This window comes from Marmota flaviventris, chromosome 4, assembly GCF_047511675.1.
Source record: "Marmota flaviventris isolate mMarFla1 chromosome 4, mMarFla1.hap1, whole genome shotgun sequence".
NCBI lineage: Eukaryota > Metazoa > Chordata > Mammalia > Rodentia > Sciuridae > Marmota > Marmota flaviventris.
The window spans coordinates 152,443,834-152,463,954 of NC_092501.1; the positions used below are offsets into that span (position 1 = coordinate 152,443,834).

Genomic DNA, 20,121 nt, shown 5'->3' on the forward strand with positions numbered 1-20,121 from the left:
CTGTTTCAGTGGAAGACTGCTCCTGGGGATGAATAACTTAGCTAAATCCAGCAGGACACATTTACCAAATAAGTTTGAAGTAGGGGGGAAAAAAAATCAGAGGTGCTTGTTTGCAGTAAGAGGACTCCACCCGTGAGTCCCAGGTAAGTCTCGGTTTACTTCCCCTTGGTAAACAGTGGATGCCATCGCCCAAGGGCTACGCTGTTTGCAGTTAGATATATTTATTGCCTCCTTTCTGTGTGACTAATAGGAATTTCAGTATTCCTATCAGGACTATTACTGATTTTTCTGACACGTCTAATTTTCCAAATTAAGTAATTTGGGCTCCTTTAAAAAAAAAAAAAACCAGTGACTCCAGAGGTTGTCCTAACCTTGGACTCAGAGAACTTCTGAGCACTAAAGAAAAGGGAGAAGGACCACTAGGCCCAAACAGTAAATGCACTTCATAGCACTTCTTCTTACCCTTTAACCTGGCTCACGGTTGGAACTGTCAACTGGCCCTTAGGGGACGTGAAAGGGGTTCAAACTCAGGATGCATTAGCAACAGAAGCTGGGATTTTAGAATATGTGCAGCTTTTGATAGATGCACTTCATTTCCAAAATAAACACTTAAAAAAAAAATCACTGAATCACTGCAAAGTAGGCAGAATTAAACAATACCACATGAGATGAAATGACCCAACATTGTTCTTGATGACCTCAAGTTCACAGACAAAAACAAATGCTTTATAGAAGATACTTCTAGGGGCTTGTTTTTTTTTTTTTTTTTTTAAGACACATTAAGACAGAGCAATCAACTTGTGGAAAGGAAAGCTGCCTAGAAGGACAAAGAAGACATTTTCTGAGATGACTTTGATCCTATGCTCAAATCATTGGCTTAAACACGCTTGCCTTTAAAGACTTTGTATTTGCAATAACTACTCTCTATTGTACTTGTTAACAAAGTATTATTTTCACCTTATTATTACTAATCTTTTCTTTGTAAGAAACCACACCTGGTTTTATCCCCTCCAAACACACACACACACACACACACACACACACACACAAAACCGTGCAGGGTGCAGTAAATATTTGGCCTTTGTGGTAATACAATGCATAATTTAGTTAATCTGGGCTATCTTTCCGTGAGAGCTGATTGTTTCTATATTATGAAATGAGTTCACAGTAAAGCAAAAAAACCACGCCAGATACCTGGGAGGCAGGCTGAGAGCCATTTACCCAGCATGTAGCTGCCACAAACCAACCCTGACAGGACGGCATGGCCACTCCTACACACCAGGTATTACTCATGCTAACTCAGCCTCCTGATCATAACCACACCTTTCTTCTACAAACATGGTTTTTATTAAGGTAGCACTGCACATTGCCAGGCTCAGGGCCCTACTCCCACCCCAACCCCTGTGAAAAGCCTTGAGAAAATAGGAATTTCAGCTTTCCATTGGAGAACTGTCGTTCCTGTTACATTACCTGGATGAAATCTAGAAATGTCAGGGGAAGCAAGTCATCCATATGTCCAATGTCTTTGGAGAAACGATTTAAAATTCTTCCTGCAAAAACAGGATATGAGAAATTATTCATTTCCCCAGATAGACCCTTTAAGAGAAACAATTCACAAACAAATCAAAACAATATTTTAAATGCATATGTATTCAATATATTATGCATTCATATGAAATAAGCCGATGTCAGTGGCAAAGAAAAAGAAAATCGTATGATACCTAAAGAGAAATAAAAAAAAAAATACCATCAAATGGTACTGGGCAGGGAATTACAATGTGGCCCTGATTTTAAAAATAAAAAAAAAATGTTGTGGGGGGGGCAGGGGAATCTTGTAACAGTATCAGGAAGGACTAATGGATTTTAGAAAGTTCCCTTATTTTTGAGATCCCATCTAGGACTTGAATTCAAGTGCTACTTAGGTACATCAACAAGTGCTACTTGGGTACCCAATCCTAATTGTAATATTAATTTCCGGTTACCTATCAGAATTAATTTTGCTAAGTGGAACATTTTTTAATAAATGTAACTGTAACCTTTGAATGCCCCCCACCTCACACACACACATACCCCCAGGAGGGTTCATGACCCCTCACATTTTGGGAAAACTTGAAATCCTTCCAAGTGGTGGGTGTACTACTGGAGCAGGAGTCGTTATTTCCAGAGGAGTGTGACCAGTAAGAATTAAATATCCAAGAAGAAATGAAAATGATACTTGCGGATTGATTAAAGATCCCTTCCTATCATTCATTAGTAGAATCCAAGGAAATGCTATACCATAAAAACTTCAGAAATGGAAGGTTGAACTAATAAGCATCTATTCTTCTGAATGACTAGAGGGGGCAGGCAGTGGGGGTGGGAGGTTTGAAGGTACACACATGCTGGGTCTACTGTTTTGCAGGTAAGCCTGAGAGACAAGTTTGTATAGTGCCCCCAGGGCCCAAGCAGCTGCTTTGGGAAGCCACGCTACAGACCTGGGGCGTCTGTGCTCTTCCCAGCATTGGCAGGGGGCCTTCCTTTCTCCAGAGGTTGCATACCAGAAAACAGCAGGACCATCAGCAGTCAGCCTTCCACAGCCCCTGAGGTCCTTCCTAGAACCTGGGCTCCACCAGGAAGCACAGGGTGTTCAAGTCAGATATGAGTTGGGCCTTGATTCTCCTGTCTCGGCCGTAAGACATACAGACTCCAGAAAATATCTTCTAGTGACATCTTTGGCAGGCCCTGTGATAACTTTCCTTAGCCTTTAATAACACCAGCTTTACAGGGTTGTCCCAAGGATTAAATGGGTCCATGCAGGTGAAAGAAGCTGATCACAATGCCAAGCACTTTTTTATAGGTGCTCAAAGTGAAGAGACACAGAGGTGGGACCCTGAGTATTAGCAGGTTCTGCAGTGTGCACCTAGGAGGAAGTTTAACGTGCTAAAATGCAGATTCTGACTCAGTAGCTCAGAAGGAGCTGGAGAGTCCATTTCTAAAGAACTCCCAGATGGCCCCTTCTGCTCTCTCCCTGATGAGCTCAGAGGAGCAAGAGGTTAGGAAAGTATTAATCGGATAGGCTTGAAGAACACTAATAATCAGACAGGTCATTTTTTGCCACATATTCTTTTAGATTTTGTAGCCTATCTAGTTATTTTTTAAAATATTTTCTTTATTTGTAGTTGGACACAATACCTTTATTTTATTTATTTCTATGTGGTGCTGAGGATTGAACCCAGTGTCTCAAAACGTGCTAGGCAAGCGCTCTACCGCTGAGCCACAACCCCAGCCCCTATCTAGTTATTTTTTAACTTTTCAAAGTATCAATAACGAAAGACAGAAAAATACACCTTAAAAAATATTAAAGATATGATTATAACACTTGCTGCTTCCTCAAAGGAAAAAGCTACAACTTTTTAGCACAGGTAAGGTTCAGACACACAAAATATGATTCAGCTTTAAAAATGTCAAGAGCAAATTTAAAAAAAAAAAATTAAGATGAAAAGGCTACATAGAGATGAGCGGTACATGAAAAGCAGTCCTTTACCTTTTATTAAAAATAAGAATATAAAGGTCTGGGAAATCCAAGGTTTGCAAACAGCACAGAATAGAGGAGAAACACAAACCACTGAGAAAAGTCATCTCCTCACACAGCTACTACGATAACTGAATGCCAAAGATAGTCCAAAACTTATACTCTAATTCACCAATGAGCTGGGAGAAGAAAATGTGACATCGGAAGGTTCCATGATTTCCTTGCTCTAAAAAACAATGAAGAAAAGGAACGGTGTTCGGAGAATATGTCCACCTGGCTTTGTGGCAGACTATTGGAATCGGAGCTGTGGTGCCAAGTTCATGGCCCAGCAGTCATTTTCTCAGAGGTCCCCAAATCCTGCATGCCAATTCATCCCAATGGCATGTGGCCTTTGCTGAAAGGTGCCAGGAGACGCAATGGAAGAGGAGCCACGATTTCCTGAGGGGAACCCAGTCCATGTTTAGCCTCTTCTGGTAGAGAGTGCCTGCGAATCTTGCCTTCCTGTACTGCTCAACTGTTCCTGCTGCTTATTCAGTCCTCATTGCCACATGGAGTGACTCAAACTTCTCATGAATGACAGCTCTTCATATACTGGGAGAGGGTTAATCACAGCCTTTCCAGACTTCTCACGAGCAACTTGCCCTCAATTATCCCTCAAAAGACAGTGTCCTGGCCTGGCCGTGGCCTCTGTGCATGCTCACATGGCCAGTCTCACTTCATGCCAGGAGCCCATGACTAAAATCCATACCCCAGGAACTGTCGGCATACCTCAAGTGGGAACCCCATTTCCCCCTTTCTGCACAGGACATACCCAGCCAGGAAACACCCCAGCACAGTACATTCTGGCAACCAGAGCATACCTGGACTTCCATGACTGAGAATTCACACCAACGCTATCCTGCATCACACAGGCAGATTTTCAGGAACAAAAGTGGTGATATGAACAAATTGGAGAGTTCATCCCTTCTGACCTATAAATTCCATTTTTAGGAACTATCCCACAGGGCAAAGATATTCAAGGTGGCATTATTTGGCAAGTCAGAAGTGGGAATCAATCTAAATGTCCCAAAAAATGGTCTAATGTGTTATGGGTAATTTTAATTTTTATGTTTTCTTTTTTTTAAATTTTTGGTGACTAAGTATTATTTGTGTAAAAGTGTGAAGTGGAAGAGGAAAAGAGAAAGAAAAGAGACAAGGAAGGTTGTTGGGAAGACTGACCTTCATCCATCACATTCAGGGTCTACTTAACTGCTCTGGTTCACATTTTTGTGTCTTGTCCATGAGAAAAAATGTTTCGAAAGAAGTTCTAGAACTTCTTCTCAAAATACAAATCAATAAGAAAGGTATCTGAAGAACTGATCCTAGAAATTAACCTGGAGTTAGCATCACCTGTAGAATTCTGACTCCTCACCCAGAGCCAAGACTCCTCAGCTTCTGTCTCACTAAACCATCACTTAACACATGGAACTTCCCATGTCTAGTTTGAACCCCATTTTTTAAAAGTTATATTTATATTTATAGATTAAAATATTGTGGTATATTTTTATTGAGGTATATTTCATTTCTCTTCAATTTATACATTTTAGTTACACAATTCAATGGATTTTAGTAATTTTATTGTATAGAAATCATCACCTAAAATAAGCTGAAGACATTTTTACAGCCCCATAAGATCCCTCCTGGCATCATGAGATCAAAGCCAGCCTCAGCAACTTAGTGAGACCCTGTCTTTAAATAAAATTTTAAAAAGGATTAGGGATGAGGCTCAGTGGGTTCAATCCCTGATGCAAAAAAAAAAACCAATAACTCCCTCATGTTACTTATATTGAAGCCCAGATTCAGGTAACCAGAAATCCACTTTCTACCTCTATAGAGGTAGGTGGGATCATATGGGTGGGATCAGTATGTAATTTTAATTTTGGCTTCTTCAGCTAATATGCCTGAGATTCCATCCATGACACAGCATGGACCAGTAAGTAGTTCCTCTTTTAAGCCCTACTCTTTGCCATAAAAACTGTCTTAGGAACCAGCAAACCAGGCCCCACGAGGCCATGACTACCTGACCTTGAGGGTAAAAGTGGATGTGTTCAGTGAACTCTTTGCCATGATAAACGTCTACATATTCACATTTAGATACGCATAAAAGTTCATACCAAGAACTCACCGCTGGTTCTGCAACCTAATTCTTTTGATAAGAACTGGACCCTGGGATGTAGCTCAGGGGTAAATTGCTTGCCTAGCATGACTGAGGCCCTGGGTTCAAGCTGAAAGAAGGGAAGAAGGGAAGGAAGAAGGAAAAGAGCAACCCGCCTTTGGGCTGATATCCTGCAGAGCTGGAAGTGAGAGGTGCTGGGTTTGAGTTGGGCATTGCACATGTGGACCCTCACAGACCTGTAGACAGAGTGGGCAGGGACAATAAGTACAAGAACTACCATCTTGGAGAGAAGTGGAATCTAAATCCAGGCAGCCTAAACAAGAGAGCATACAGTCTACCCAATGGGACAAGGAGAATAGACTTGTACACTCCAGGCAGAACAAGATGGCAGAACAAAGACTAGTCCAAAGTAAAGGGCATTGAGTGGGAACCCTGCTGAGTCTCTAGGCTGGAAAGGGTCACTGTGTGCATGATGCTGTGGGCCTGGGAGGTGAGGATGCCATTCAAGGAGTGTGCCAGCATCATTCTACACAAGACAAAGATCCATTCTACTCATTCAGCCAGACCAACGTTGAGAACAGAATAGGAGCTATAGCTGTCTGTGGGTCTGGCCCATCTTCTTTGTTCTTCCAGTCAGAAGAGGCCATCCACAGGTGGGTGCTCACAGAAAAGCATAAAACCGAAAGAGCCCCCTGACCAAAGCCCCCTGAGGTCCTCATTCTCCTCTAACACTCAGGAGCAACAGGACTCCAGACAACTTATTCAAATTCTAGTGAGACTCAAATTCCTTATCTTAAAGATGAGGAGTTGATAAATTTCCTCCAACTACTTCAGAGTCAAAGATTCGCAGGATACGAAATGGTGCTTGGGAAGGCCTCATCTAAATTCAGAACTTATGTCATTACTGTAAGATTTCAGAGCTGGAAGAGGCATGAACGATCTCCAGAGCCAATGATTTCCAAACTCTCCTCTGAAGATGATGAGATTCCACCTTGAAGAATGTCCAGGAGGTAGAGACTGGCCTCGCCCAACTCTAGATACCCCCCTTTCTCCCATGGCTGCTTGTCCCCTCCCCAGGTTCACAAGGAGCTCGCCTCTGAAGAAGGACTCTGCAGGAAAGAAAAATGTCTGCCGCTCTTTGTGGACCTCACTCCTCATGTTAGAGCTGAGGAGACAAGGACCAACCAAGGTGCTCAGGGAGACTCATGTTTCATAAGGGGGTGGATACTGTCTGCCCAGCCTGCTGGGGATTTCCAGGCTGCAGGGAGAGAAGCTTGGCAAACCTCATTCTTCAGAGCAAAGTCCTCTGCTGGCTCTTCCATTTTTCTGAGGATAGAGCCATTGACTGATTTTTTTTTTTCCTGGTTCTCTTCCTGAACTTTTCTTTCTTTCATTACTTTCATTTCCTGTTTACTGATGCACTCCCAATCTTATCTCCACTCCCCATCTCCCAGGGCTTACTCACACACCCCGCTATCCTACAAAGCATCTAAGCTCCATGCAACTACACTAAACAGAAGCCTTTGAAACTGATCCACAATGACCCTTGCCCAACTTCTCAAGCTCTTCCTTAGGCCAATGCCCCAACACTGAGCAGAACACTTAAGTCACTTATGACTTATCTTTATCTCACATCATAACCAGCATGTTTTAATTTTCCATTTAAAATATCCTCATTTGCATCTTTATTTCTTTTATCTATCAGATCAATTCTATCAAGTTTTTAGGAACAGGGAGGAGAGGAGATTGACAGGAGGTACCCACTCAGCTTCCCTTCCATTCCTCCTGACTGTATCCATGTTCTCATTGGGGAGTTTCTCTGTTTATCTATCAGAAAGGTCCTGAACCCCACTCAGCTCCATCTACAAACTTGAACTTCTTTACCTTTATTGGATAGCTCTGGATAATGGCACTGCCCTCCTCAGGAACCCTCCAGAGCACTAGCCACAGTTAACTCACCCAAGGTGACTAGGGGACCTAATCCAGAGACTGGCTATCAAATCATTCAGATGCCCCCTCAGCAAATGTGAGTCCATGAGAGAAGCAGGAAAAGCGGTGGAAGAACCATTCATAGCAGAGAGGAGAGGCAAAGGGCCCCCTGAGCCCTGGACAGTGGCCCTTTGCTTCCATAAGGACCAGCCCAGTTCCCAGATGGTTTACCCTTCCTCCAGCTGCTTGAGCTGCCCCAGGCTCCCTCCTGTCCACCTCTCCTCATCTGACTAACGCAGGGAGATTCTGGCCCTAGCAACCCAAAAGCCTTGGCCACGACATTATCACTTACCTGACAACTCACTGACTAAAATTTCTTGGGGAAAGGATGAATCCTATGAGACTTCAATTTCCAAATTGGCAATTACTCTTTTAAGTAATAAAGCTTAATATATTTCAATTGCTCTGGCAGAAACTTTTTCAAGTGGATTACAGACTTCTGATTCCTTAAATGCACACATCTCTGGACAACACAAAAGCTCAACAGCCTAATTGTTTTTTAAAGGTGGCAAAGTCCTTGGAAGCACCTAAATCACTTGGATGAAGCCCCTCACCAAGGACTTTGGCTCTGTATTACTGGGTTCTCAGGAGACACATTTTGCCATGGTTCTAGGCCTCCATTTTGCTTTAGTGTTGAGAATGGAGGAGATCCTACAATAAGTGGTGAAAACAGGGCCTGAAATGAGACTCAGAAACATAAGCAGTGTCCCCATAAAGGCACAGTGCTGTGAGACTGTGCTTGGTGAGACACTATTCTTGCTTGCTTCCTGATATCCCTGAGGTCTGGACACATTCTCAGAATACACACAGCATAATCTGTGCAGTGAGTTAACTGTTCAAGTGTGTTATTTTTTGCATATACATCTAGACTTTTACACCTCTGTAAACACAGACTATATTTCACATGAGATCAATAACAAAGTGTGTGTGTGTGTGTGTGTGTGTGTGTGTGTATAATTTTGATAATAACAGGCTATAAACCCTTAAGGAATGTTCCAACTCTTTTTAAAATATGGAAAATTTTCTGAGTAGAGGCACTCTTACACAGAAACATAAACAAATCCATAAACTAAACTTAAGAAAAGAGGCTCTTACTGAAAAGAGACTATGAGACCCTAGACTTGCTCCATGACCATCTGCCTGCATGACCTTCAGGGAACAAAACTGGGAAGATGAATTCTACAAACAATGCTCCCTTGTCTTCCTCGGTCTGTAAACACATCAGGGAATTTATCAGGACATTGAAGGTCCATGGGCAGAGTGGCTTTATTCGTTTATTTGTTTATTTTGGTATTGAGGATTGAACACAGAGGTGCTTAACCACTGAGCTACATCTTCAGTCTCTTTTATTTTTTATTTTGAGACAGGGTCTCGCTAAGTTGCTTAGCGCATCACTAAGTTGCTGAGGCTGGCCTAGAACTTGTGATCCTCCTGCCTCACCTTCCTGAGCTGCTGGGATTATAGGCATGCACCACCACATCCAGCCACAGCGGCTTTAATCAGAAATAATCATAAGGACTCTGATCTGCACAGTCATTTCCAGAGCTCTGGGTGGGGCCTGAGATTCTGCATTTCCAACATACTCCGAAGGGATGCAGATACTTAAGGTCCAGGGACCACAACTTAAGTAACAGGGAAAAATCTGTAAAATTTATGAAGCCAGCCCTTCTGCTATCAAGAGCAAATGGTTTTTCTTTTTTCAAATTTCAAGTCTCTCCTTCCAATGCTGTTTCATGCCACCTTCTTCAACAATGTTTTCCGACTGTGGGACATCTGGTACCACAGCAAGTGTTGGGTTTATCATCATCCCAGTCACTTTCCCTGTCTTACTCTTTAAATCATCTGTCTGAGCTCCACCAAAGAGATTTAAGATTTCCAGCTGCAGAATGAGGTTGGGTACAGTGACCTAAAGATACTGCCATGATGACACAGAAGCTCTCTAGAAAGCCAGAGAAGATCCAGAGAGGGGGACACTGGGCTCCAGGTGTAGTGGGGTGGAGGCAGCTGTCAAAAAAGGAGGGAGGAATGGGCATGCACCAGATGCAGACCCTGCAAGGGCCAATGAGTGGCACAAAGGACGGAAGGACAGACAGGAGAGGAGAGGCAGTCACAGATCAGAAGAGCATCACCGCTCACCAGCCCAACAGATCCGGAGAGTATCAGAGGTGTCACCTAGCCTTATAGATAAGCCTGGAACTTTTCCCTGAATTTAAAATAAAATCACATAACAAATGGCATCCAATTTAAGCAGCAGCCTTAAATGGGCACATGCTCACCCAAACCAATTTCTTAAACTAAATTTGTCACACAGGCCCAGGATGGTGCTGAGGAAGAGGCCTCCTGACCTCCACTTATAGCCCTTCTAAGACCCCATCTTCCTGACACAGCAAATATGGGCAAAGCACTGAGAGTTGTGTGTCCTTCTTCTTCCTGCCCTACCTCCTTATCCAGAGAAACCCACAACTGGGTTCTGGTGGCAAGTCTCAGACATGCCTCCTGCTTGCCTTTTGGCAGCCATGGGATGGGGGAGCCACAGGCAGACTAAGGCAGACACTGTGCAAGCGGTCCCAGTGACGCAGGGACAGGCGGACACCTGGGATGTCTCTGTCTCCTGGGAGTTCAGCTAGACCTGGCATGGCAGGGATTCAGACAGGGTGATGTGAAAGAATGCCTTTCTAGAACAACTGCACTGTGTCTCTTGCCTTTTCACATAATTAAGACATATTCAAAATATTCATTTCAAGGTTCCATTATGTGACATGACACATTGGAGCAAACGAGTTTCAATTTTGTGTGTGTACTCTTTCCTTTTCTCATGAGAGCTTTCTCGTTTTGTCTCCCACCTGGAAGATCCCAGGTGGGACAGTCCAAACAAGAAGACCTATAAAAATCTCAGCTTCTTCAAGACCAAGGGCAGCCTCTGAGTCTGCCCCATCCGTCCACCTTCCGCTCTTTCTGCTTCTAACTCACAAAATTCTCTTACCTTGCACTCTTTCCACCTGCTCACCAATTAGGGAGCACACCTTGCTCTCTCATCAGAACCTGCTATTTCAAATTACAACCATAACTGTCTTCTTGTCGGGGGTCATCTGGGCATTTGGTAGGTTTAACGGGATACAGCAGCCCCCTCCACCTCTGCAGAGGAGCTATTCCAAGAACCCTCATGGATGACCGAAACCACGGATGGTACCAAATGCTGTGTACTTTCCTACACATACATAACTATGATAACATCTAATTTATAAATTAGGCACAGTAAGAGGACCAATAATAGAACAGAACAATTATAACAACATGCAAAATAAACGCAAGCATGGTCTCTCCCTCTCAAGGATCAAGACGAATATTAGTATTTTCAGACTGCAATGGTCCATGGGTAACCAAAACTGCGGAAGTGAAGCCTCAGGTAAGGAAAGGCCATTGGACATACGTGCAGCCAGTACACACAGTGACACAACATGGTATGAGCACACACCCCAGAGGCAGAAACAGGAAAGCTTGGGCCACCCGCCAGGCGGAGGTGACTAGGAGGCCACAACAACAGGGGGCCACTGCCAGCAGGGTGGGTCCAGGGCTCAGGCAGGGCTGGCCTAACATGCCTTTGTGATGGGAAGAGGGCCTCCTAATTTGGAAAAGCAGCAGAGAATAGGTTGTCCAGGTGGGAGGAGTGACATCTGTCAGTAGTAAGAGAGAAAGGGAAGAGGGCCAACAACATTCACCTGGTTGACGGGAGGAGCATGACCTGGGGTGTGCTGAGTCCAGAAAGGACTCGGGTGCAGAGTGGGAGAGGAAAAGGACCCATGAATGAGGGGCCTCTGTAAAAGGTCCCTTGGTGGGAAACGGGTCTGATTTCTGTCTTCAAAGCAGTGTTTGTAAGAACAAGTGGAAGGAGGACCAGGGGACATTCTACACATCTGCCAGATTGCTCCTACAGAAGATGGCCACAAAGATCAACCCAACCCCTGCTTCTGTGTGACAGGCCCACCCGGAGCCAACTCACATGGTGTCCTCGCCACCGCAAAGGGTGCCCAGGACTCACTTTCCTGGTCTTTTGAGTTTGTTCACAGTTTCTAAAACCACCAGATGATGGGCACTAAGTGTCAGAAGCCGGTAAAGCATGGTGTACACATCACCTCCAAACTAGGGCACAGCTACCATCTCCACTTAAGTACAAGGCGGCTCAGGCTTCCAGACAGTAAGAAATTAACTGGCAAGAGACCCAGGTGTAAAACAACCATGCTGGGATTCATACCCAGCATTACAGAGATTCAGGAAGGCATGTCAGTGTCAACATACTGGTGACACCAAGCTACTTTACTGAACACATCTGCAAACTCTATTAAAAACCTATTAATAAGGATGCACCAATAAAGTTACAGGCCAGGCTGGCATTAAGCTGGCATAATGGTGATGACCAACCCAGCACTGGATGGCCAAGGCCCCTTCTGATTGGCTGCTGCCTGCGGCGCTGGCTGCTACGCCCTCTGGCTGTCACTCCTGGTTAGAGGAGTTTCAGGAATCCTCTCTTGGCTAACCATAATTAAAGTAAAATATTTAAAATAACTCCACCTCAGAATTAAATCACATAAATTATTGTAAGCTGAAAGAATCTATTAACAAGGGAACAAATGAATGAATGAGGGCAGAGGCGCTATTAAAAGGCATAACAGATTAGCTAAGTCCAAGGGCCCGAAGGCCAACACATGCCAGGCCTTACCCGGTTGTGGGCCCAGGAACAGGAAGATTCTCAAGGGTCATACTTTAAGGGGCGAATATACCTGGCAAAACGGCCTCAGGAAGTCATTTTTGCTACAGCAGCCACTGAATAGTTTGCTACAGCAAATAATCAGTACTTTATATTTTCTAAGCATTAAAAGGAGAAAAAAGTGAGGAAGAAAGACCAGACCATTTCTTTTACCCAAGATCTCATGGATATACCACCAGGAGTGAGTCTGGCCTGGACCCCTGGTATGGCCAGGGGAGTGCAGGCCTCTGGGGAGCAATGCCTAGAAGACTTTCCAAGATGGAAATGCGTCCAACCTGAGGAAAGAAAGCTCCAGTGCCTTCCCACTGCAGAAGGCCCAGACGGTGTGCGTAGGATTCCAGGAGATTCCTAACCCTCAGCCACAGGAAGCAGCCAGGCCTCAGAGCCCCAGCCAAGACTTTTTCTGATGCTAAGAGAACAGGAAACTGCCAATTACATGACCTCCCCTGCCACCAGAATGTACCACTTTTGTCCCCAAAGAACAACCTTTTCCTCGTCAGGCATCCCGTGACAGTCATTCATGGCCAGACACTCATGAAATCTCTCTAGAAGAAAGACTGTTTGTGGGCAAATACAAAGGCCTGGGAATACCCAGCAGTCTCAAGAATGAGGCCACAGAGATGACAGCGGCAATACCCACTCATAGAGCCTTCATCTAAACGAAGAATCCCCATTTCCACAAAGGCCAGCGCCAGGCTCAATCCCCGAGGTTACTGTGAATGGAAATTAGCATCTGGCATGTAGAATCAGCTCTCTCTCTCTCTCTCTCTCTCTCTCTCTCTCTCTCTCTCTCTCCAGTACACATACCAGTATATGTAATGCTCAAAAATAGGACAGCAAAACACTTGGTGTGAGAACGTGACTAGACTTGAAGACAATGGGCCCTCCTACTCCCCACCCCATGTAAAGCAGGAGTGCTGGAAACGGATCAACCAACACCCAAATCTGATCGTCAGTTCTATCTCCAGAGCATCATTTTAATATCTGGGAACCGCCAACAGATGTTACACCAAACTGGCTGGGTTGTGTTAATGTAAATGTGCAGACTTTCGTTGGGATTGGGGAGAAAAAAAAGTATGCCATTAAGAAGTGGTGGGGGGAGATCGATTTCAACTACTGTAATACTTCTTTCAAAAATCAGCATAAAATTTGGAAGACCTGGAAAATAGTGCTGTGAGTACAATAATTCTATTTGTCCTGTTAGCTATCGAAGTCTCAGGATGCACACTACCTCTTCGTCAAACGATTGTCTTTTTCTCCCAGGGAAGAAACTATTTGCAGGTTTGCTTTCTTGTTGACTTTTTCTATACCATGTGACACTACTAAATACCCTCTCTATTTTCTTGTATTTTATTTAGAGACAGGATCTCACTGAGTTGCTCAGCACCTCACTTTTGCTAAGGCTTGCAATCCTCCTGCCTCAGCCTCCCGAGCCACTGGGATTACAGGCGTACACCACTGTGCCTGGATTAAATACCCTCTTTTTAAAATATTTACATACACTGGTTTTGGGGATATTATTTTTTTTTCTTTTCACATATGTCTCTCTTCATTCAAGCTACTCTGACCATCCCTTAAATCCAAGGACCTCCCTTATATCTCAAGGCTTTTGAGTCTATGAACTCTATTCCTCTGGCCAATGGTAGTCTTATCCGCCTGAGTGTGAGCTCTTCTCCAAGGACAGCAACTCCCAACCAGAATGTGAGAAAACTGTCTTTCTTCTCCCTTGCATTTAACTTTCAATGCACCCAGCTGGTGAATTGAATCTCTCTTCTTCTGGAGAGCTGCAGACACGTGTGAAGGTATAAGATGTTTTAATTGAACTGAGGACAACCTTGATGACTTAAGAGATTCGACACCATCCAATAATTAACTTCAAATGAACTTTGACATTTAAAAAGCTTTATGGACTTATGGTATAAGTTGCCCAAACATTTCCATATACTAAGAAAAAGATATAAATCCAGATTCTGAGCTTTTGATATTTAGGACCTTCCATGAGCTTGGAGCAACCACAGGAGTTGACCTTGAAGGTAGCAAGGTATCAGAAGGCCTGAGCTGACCTCCCAAGCCCCGATGCATGTTATTACATCAAATAACTTAATCAGAACACAAACGGTTCTTAGATTTTTGCAGAGGTAATTAAATAACAATCCAATGCCAATTAATCACAGTCAAATAAGAGTGTGTCAGAGAAGAACTCGATACACACTGGAGACTATTTAATGGTCAAACACTTGGCAGGATTTTAGTTAAACAATGATTCATTAAACCTCCTCTGCCACATAATGGCTAGGCTAAACTCAACGTGAAAGAATCGAAACTCTTTTGTTCTCCCATAAAAAGACATCAAACCTCTGTGCGTGATATTCTTTTCTCTCTCACTTAGCAGACTGCTCAGCTGCATGATTCATGTGTTCAGCTGCTCCTATGCCCACGGGCGTCTGCAAGTCCTCCTTGGCGCTGAGCACTGTAGCTAAGCGACTCTTTCCTTCCCAACTGCACTAGTGAAGAGCTGGACAGATGACCACACCAACTTAAACTGTTGATTCACTTCAAGCAGGGAAAAGCACCCGGGACTCTGAACCACCTTCAGCCCCAGGAGAACAAGATCCCCCATCACAAAAACCCTGGGTCCACATAACTTGTCCATCCACCAAAAACCCACATGACACTTTTGGTTTTCTTTAAAATAAAACAAAAATGTGTTTCTTTATAACACAACTCCCCATGAAAACTCAGGGATCCGCTTCAAGTTTAGCTGGTAATTAATTCCCAAAGGCTTGTCATCAGATTTCTTGGGATACTACACTTTTCTGTAAGTTCATTTCTTCATATGGAGCAAGAATCGAAGAAAAACAACATTCCTCTGTATTTACTGGGGTTTGCCTACCCTAGCAGTAGAAGCACCTCCAGAGTTTCACTAATGTTACTATTTCTTAAAAGCATGATTTTTGCAGTTCATTGCTGATATGAATCTGAATCCAAGATCAGAGAGGTGGCTAAAAAACAGCTCTGTGGTGTTACACTGCAGATGCTTTGGGATGATATTTGCCTCTCTTTAGAGAAGGGTTACCTAAACCAGTTTTAGTTAAATGCTGGGTTGTTACTCAATTTTTTTGATGCATTTAAAAATATGATTTTAGTTGAGAGGGTAGCACAGTGTTAGAACACTTGCCTAGCATGCATGAGACCCTAGGTTTGAGCCCAGCATTTCAAAATAAATAAACAGAATTAAATTAAAAATTGAAAAATAAATAAATAAAATTAATTGCTGTCTTCATTGCCAAGAAAATATGAATGAGGTAACATTTTTGGAAGGGATAAAAAGTTTTTTTAAAGATGATATATATATATTATCTGATATATATTTTATACGTGTGTGTGTGTGTGTGTGTTCCTATGACTCAAAATTGAATTTATTATTGGTAAAATGTATTTTAACTCTGCTTGCACATTGGGCAGTAGGAAATAAAGTCCCACTTTTAAGTATCTTTCTGGATATAAAATGTGGAATTTGTATGCCTATAAAAGTAAATGTAGGATACAGTGAACATTTACTAGGGTCAAAAATATATAAAAACTATGAATCAAACAGTGCAAAGTCTTAACACAATAGCAAAAAAATAAAGCAAGAAGAACTGACAGTATGACTATGAAACCTATCTAGGGGCTGCCTCAGTTGTAAACCCATTTTATTGTGCTCCCACAGTCCACAACGATAACAGCCCTGCGTGTGTCTACTTCTCAGCTAAACTATGACATAAAATGATTTTGAGGGGGTGGGGAAAAGCCACACTGAGGCTAACATCAACATACCGTGGCAAAACAAATTTTCCTGCAAATATAAGCAGTTTTACAGTCTATCAAAGTGGTGCCAAAAAGTAGATTTATTCGCATTAAAGTGCTGACAGGAACGAAACGTTTCTGCAGTCAATAAAGTGCGTTGTAACCCAATCGTCAAATCAATACAGTCATTAAAAATAGACTGCGTGCTTCAAGGAAATGGTGAGTTTAAGTGGGGGGAAGAAAATCTCCGGTTGTGATGGAGGATGTGTCGCCAGACACAGCTAACAATTAGCCGACGTGGCCGTCACTCCTCCGTGTGCCTGCGAAGGAACATCCCTGGGTGCCTTATCTCCCTCAGCGCGTATTTAGCCATGTAAACTGCCACGCGGCATTTCCAGCTTCCCCACAGGCATCTTATAAATACAAATAAGAAAAGACGCCCTGGGTTTTTCTCCTCTTCCTTCTTCTAGGCCCCAAACTGACAGAATATTATCACTTTTGTAGACGCTTGCAAGTCGACACACTGGTATTGGGCCAAAATGTGCTGAGATTATAATATCCATTTATCTAAACTGCTAGCATGCCACGAAATTCAGGTGGGGTGCCTGCCACCTAAATTAATTTACTACTTGAAAAAGACTTCTTCTGCCAAGCCTGTCAGAAGAAGACAGGAAAGGAGTCAAACTGTAAATAAATCTAAACATGGTTCGCGTTTGATCTAATTTTTCAAGAGTAGGATTAAAAAAGAGGAAGTGTGCCAAGGGATGGTGCCAAGAGGAGACGAGCCACAAAGGAGGCTGCCCTGGGAGCCCGGGAGCCCAGGATCGCACCACCGCCCGCTGCAGGGAGTGCTGCCCAGCCGTGCCAGGGACCCAGCACTCCCCGGTACTGATGCTCAAAGCCGCCTCGAGAGATTTATCAAGTTGAGAAAATAAAGGAGGCACCACTCAGACCCAGCAGGATGACTGCTATCAAAAAAAAAAACAGAATAAAAAGGGTCAGTGGGCAGTGGGGAAACTGGCACCCTGGTATACTGCTGTGGGATGGTAAATGATGCAGGCGCTGTGGAAAACAGCAGGCCAGGTCCTCAAAATATGAAATGCAGAATTACTGCATGATCCAGCAAAGACTCTGCTTCAGGGCATACACCCAGAAGAACTGAAAGCAGAGACTCAGATATTTGTAGACCCACGATCACAGCAGCATTATTTTCAGCAGCCAAAAGGTAGAAGCAACACTATTGAGTGTCCAACAACAGATGAATGGATAAAAACGAGATGCAGCATGCAAAGATACGGTGTGATATCACTCAGCCTTTAAAAGGAAATTCTGACACGGCGACAACATACATGATACCTAGTGAAGACACCATGCCAGGTGAAATAAGTCAGTCATGAAAGGAAGAATGCTCTATGATTCCACTCATGTGAGGAACTTAGAGTAATTAAACTATGGAGACAGAAAGCAGCATGGTAGATACAGACTTTCAATTGGGAACGATTGGAAAGTTCTGGAGATGGCTGCTGGCAATGGTTGCTCACAGTGCTCCTTTGTTCAATGCCACTGAACTATATAGTTAAAAATGGTTATGATGGTAAACTTTATTATGTCTGTTTTGCCACCCTTTTAAAACAAAATGAAAACAAAGTATTTGAACTTTATAGCTATGCTTCTCCCAGTAACCGTGATTTCCCTCATACCCACCAATTCCTGGCCATGCCTAGAGCATTAAGCTCCACAGGCACTCCTGACACCAATGGGCCTGGGCCAAAGAGGAGGCTTGTGATGTGGCAGCCCCTCTGTCACTACCTGGTGAGGAGAGGAGAGAGTAACAGCACTCGTGGAACAAGGAGGTCCCAGAGGCCCAACAGCACCCCACTAAGGAGTTCTACCCCTTGTTCGTTCTCTCCCCCCACCCCGAGATAGGGAGGGCAGCATCCAAGGGGAGGGACAAGTGAGAGAGGAGCCTCAGGTCAGGCAAAGAGGGCTGTGGAAGGAAGGAACACAGCGTCCCCCTGCACAGAGGAAGAAAATGAGAGGGAACAGGCGTTGGACATTTGACTGTGCAAAGCAGGGCCGACCTCTGAACAAACACCATGGCAATTTACCTCCCCCCAAATATTTTACATTATAACCCACGATCCCCCACTTCTCGCCCACTCCCCGACGCCTTGGAAACACTTTGAGTTAAGATAGCAAAAACAGACCTAATGGAATTCCACCCTGCTAGGTGACATGGCCAAATCAACACAACCAGGGGGTCCTGAAAGCCTCTCGTCCTCTACTAGAACCTCAAGGGCCCCATCGAGAACCCCAAAACCAGTATTTAGATTGGTCCTCAACATCCAAAGGCATGATTAAAATTCTTAAGAGGCACCTACCATCTGTGAGCTTGTACCACCAAAAGTACAGAAAATTAAACAAAAGATGGAGAGATGCCAAAATTTAAACTATAAAAAGAGGGCGGTGTCTAAATGGTGAAAGACAGTGACATACATATGAGCCTTCTCTGCACTTCCAGGGGATGTGCTTCATGCAATGGAAGCAAAGATAAATAAACGACTGGAGCAAGGGAGGTTTCCAAGAGCTAGGTTGAAGCTTGAAGAAGGGACTTAGAAACATGCACTGAGGAAAATGAGGGCAAGGCAAGGAAAGGCTGCTCTGGGCAAGCGTTGGGCAGGGAGGTGAAGATAGAAGGGGGAAGACCCAGCACCAATGCCAGGCACTCCGGTGGCCAGTTTAGAACAGACACTCCTGTCCGCAGAAATCACGTCCTGGGAAACGGCAAACATCTTTCTTAAATTTTATTTTTACAAAGCAATAGATAGCCGGGTTTGGTGGTTCCTGTAATCCCAGAGCCTTGGAAGGCTGAGGCAGAAGGATCACAGGTTCGAGACCAGCCTCAGCAACTTAGCAAGGCCCTGTCAAAGCACCTCTGGGTTAAATCCCTAGTACCAAAAAATAAAAATAAAATAAAAATTTTAAAAGGCAATAAGCAAAATAATTAGCGAAATATTCTCTCTCCTGATTGCAGAGGCTGTTTGAACATGAGTGGGCCCATGTTGGTTACAGACACCAGGCTGGCGAGGCTTGTGATTCACCCCCTGCCCACCAGTCCACCTGTGTGGGCCTGACCACGCCACCCTACTGAACTGATTTTCCTCATATTTAATACAGACACTTAGCTAAAGACCCAGAGAAAAAGGTAATAACGTTGTTAAAATTTTTCAGAAGTTAACGAAGAATTTAAAAATTATAATTCCTCAAAGTCAAATCAAGTTTCTTTCTCTGAACCCTACAATGTCAGGATCAGGTAAAAATATAATATCTTTAATTTGTATAAAAAAATTAAGATGTTGCTTGTATTCTAAACACATCAGGTCCTAGATTTGATCCCCAGCACCACAAAAAAATGAAAATAAAAAAAAAAACACCCATGTTAGAAAGAAAAAAAAAATTCTGATAATTACATTCACTTTGGCTTTTCATTTATTTGATGAATTTCAATTATTAGGCATAAAAACTACCTATACATAGTGTATGCAACTGCAGGAAACATGCTGTAAATAACCAGTCAAAAAGCCACTGCTTATAGATATAAAATAAAGAAAATGTATTTTTAAAAATCTCAGTTCATCTTCAGAACTGAAAGAATGCCAAACATTCGATCATAAAGAATGCCCAACTTCTCTCTGTGATTAGACTTCAGTCTGTGTTATAATAGACCTTTAGTAAAATCAAAACAGTGTTTTAAATATCATTAGGTCTTGATGCTTCATACATAATTTAATATAAAATTTGGTAATTGGAAAAGTAAATAATTTTATTGATCACTTAATTTCATGTAAAAAAAAAATTAGTGAAATTATTTATTCAGAGATCTCCAAAAGAGAGAAAGAGAGAGAGAGAGAG

General features: G+C 43.2%; 1 protein-coding gene across 2 annotated transcripts in view; it reads right to left on the reverse strand.

Moving 5' to 3' along the window:
- The window catches only part of Abcc4 (ATP binding cassette subfamily C member 4 (PEL blood group)), a 224,264-nt gene that overhangs the window by 74,170 nt on the left and 129,973 nt on the right, over nt 1–20,121 (reverse strand). For both annotated transcript variants that reach the window (XM_071611592.1, XM_027938939.3), the window contains one exon: nt 1,471–1,550. In XM_071611592.1, the coding sequence (XP_071467693.1) occupies nt 1,471–1,550 (80 nt within the window). The remainder of the gene's footprint in view (nt 1–1,470; nt 1,551–20,121) is intronic.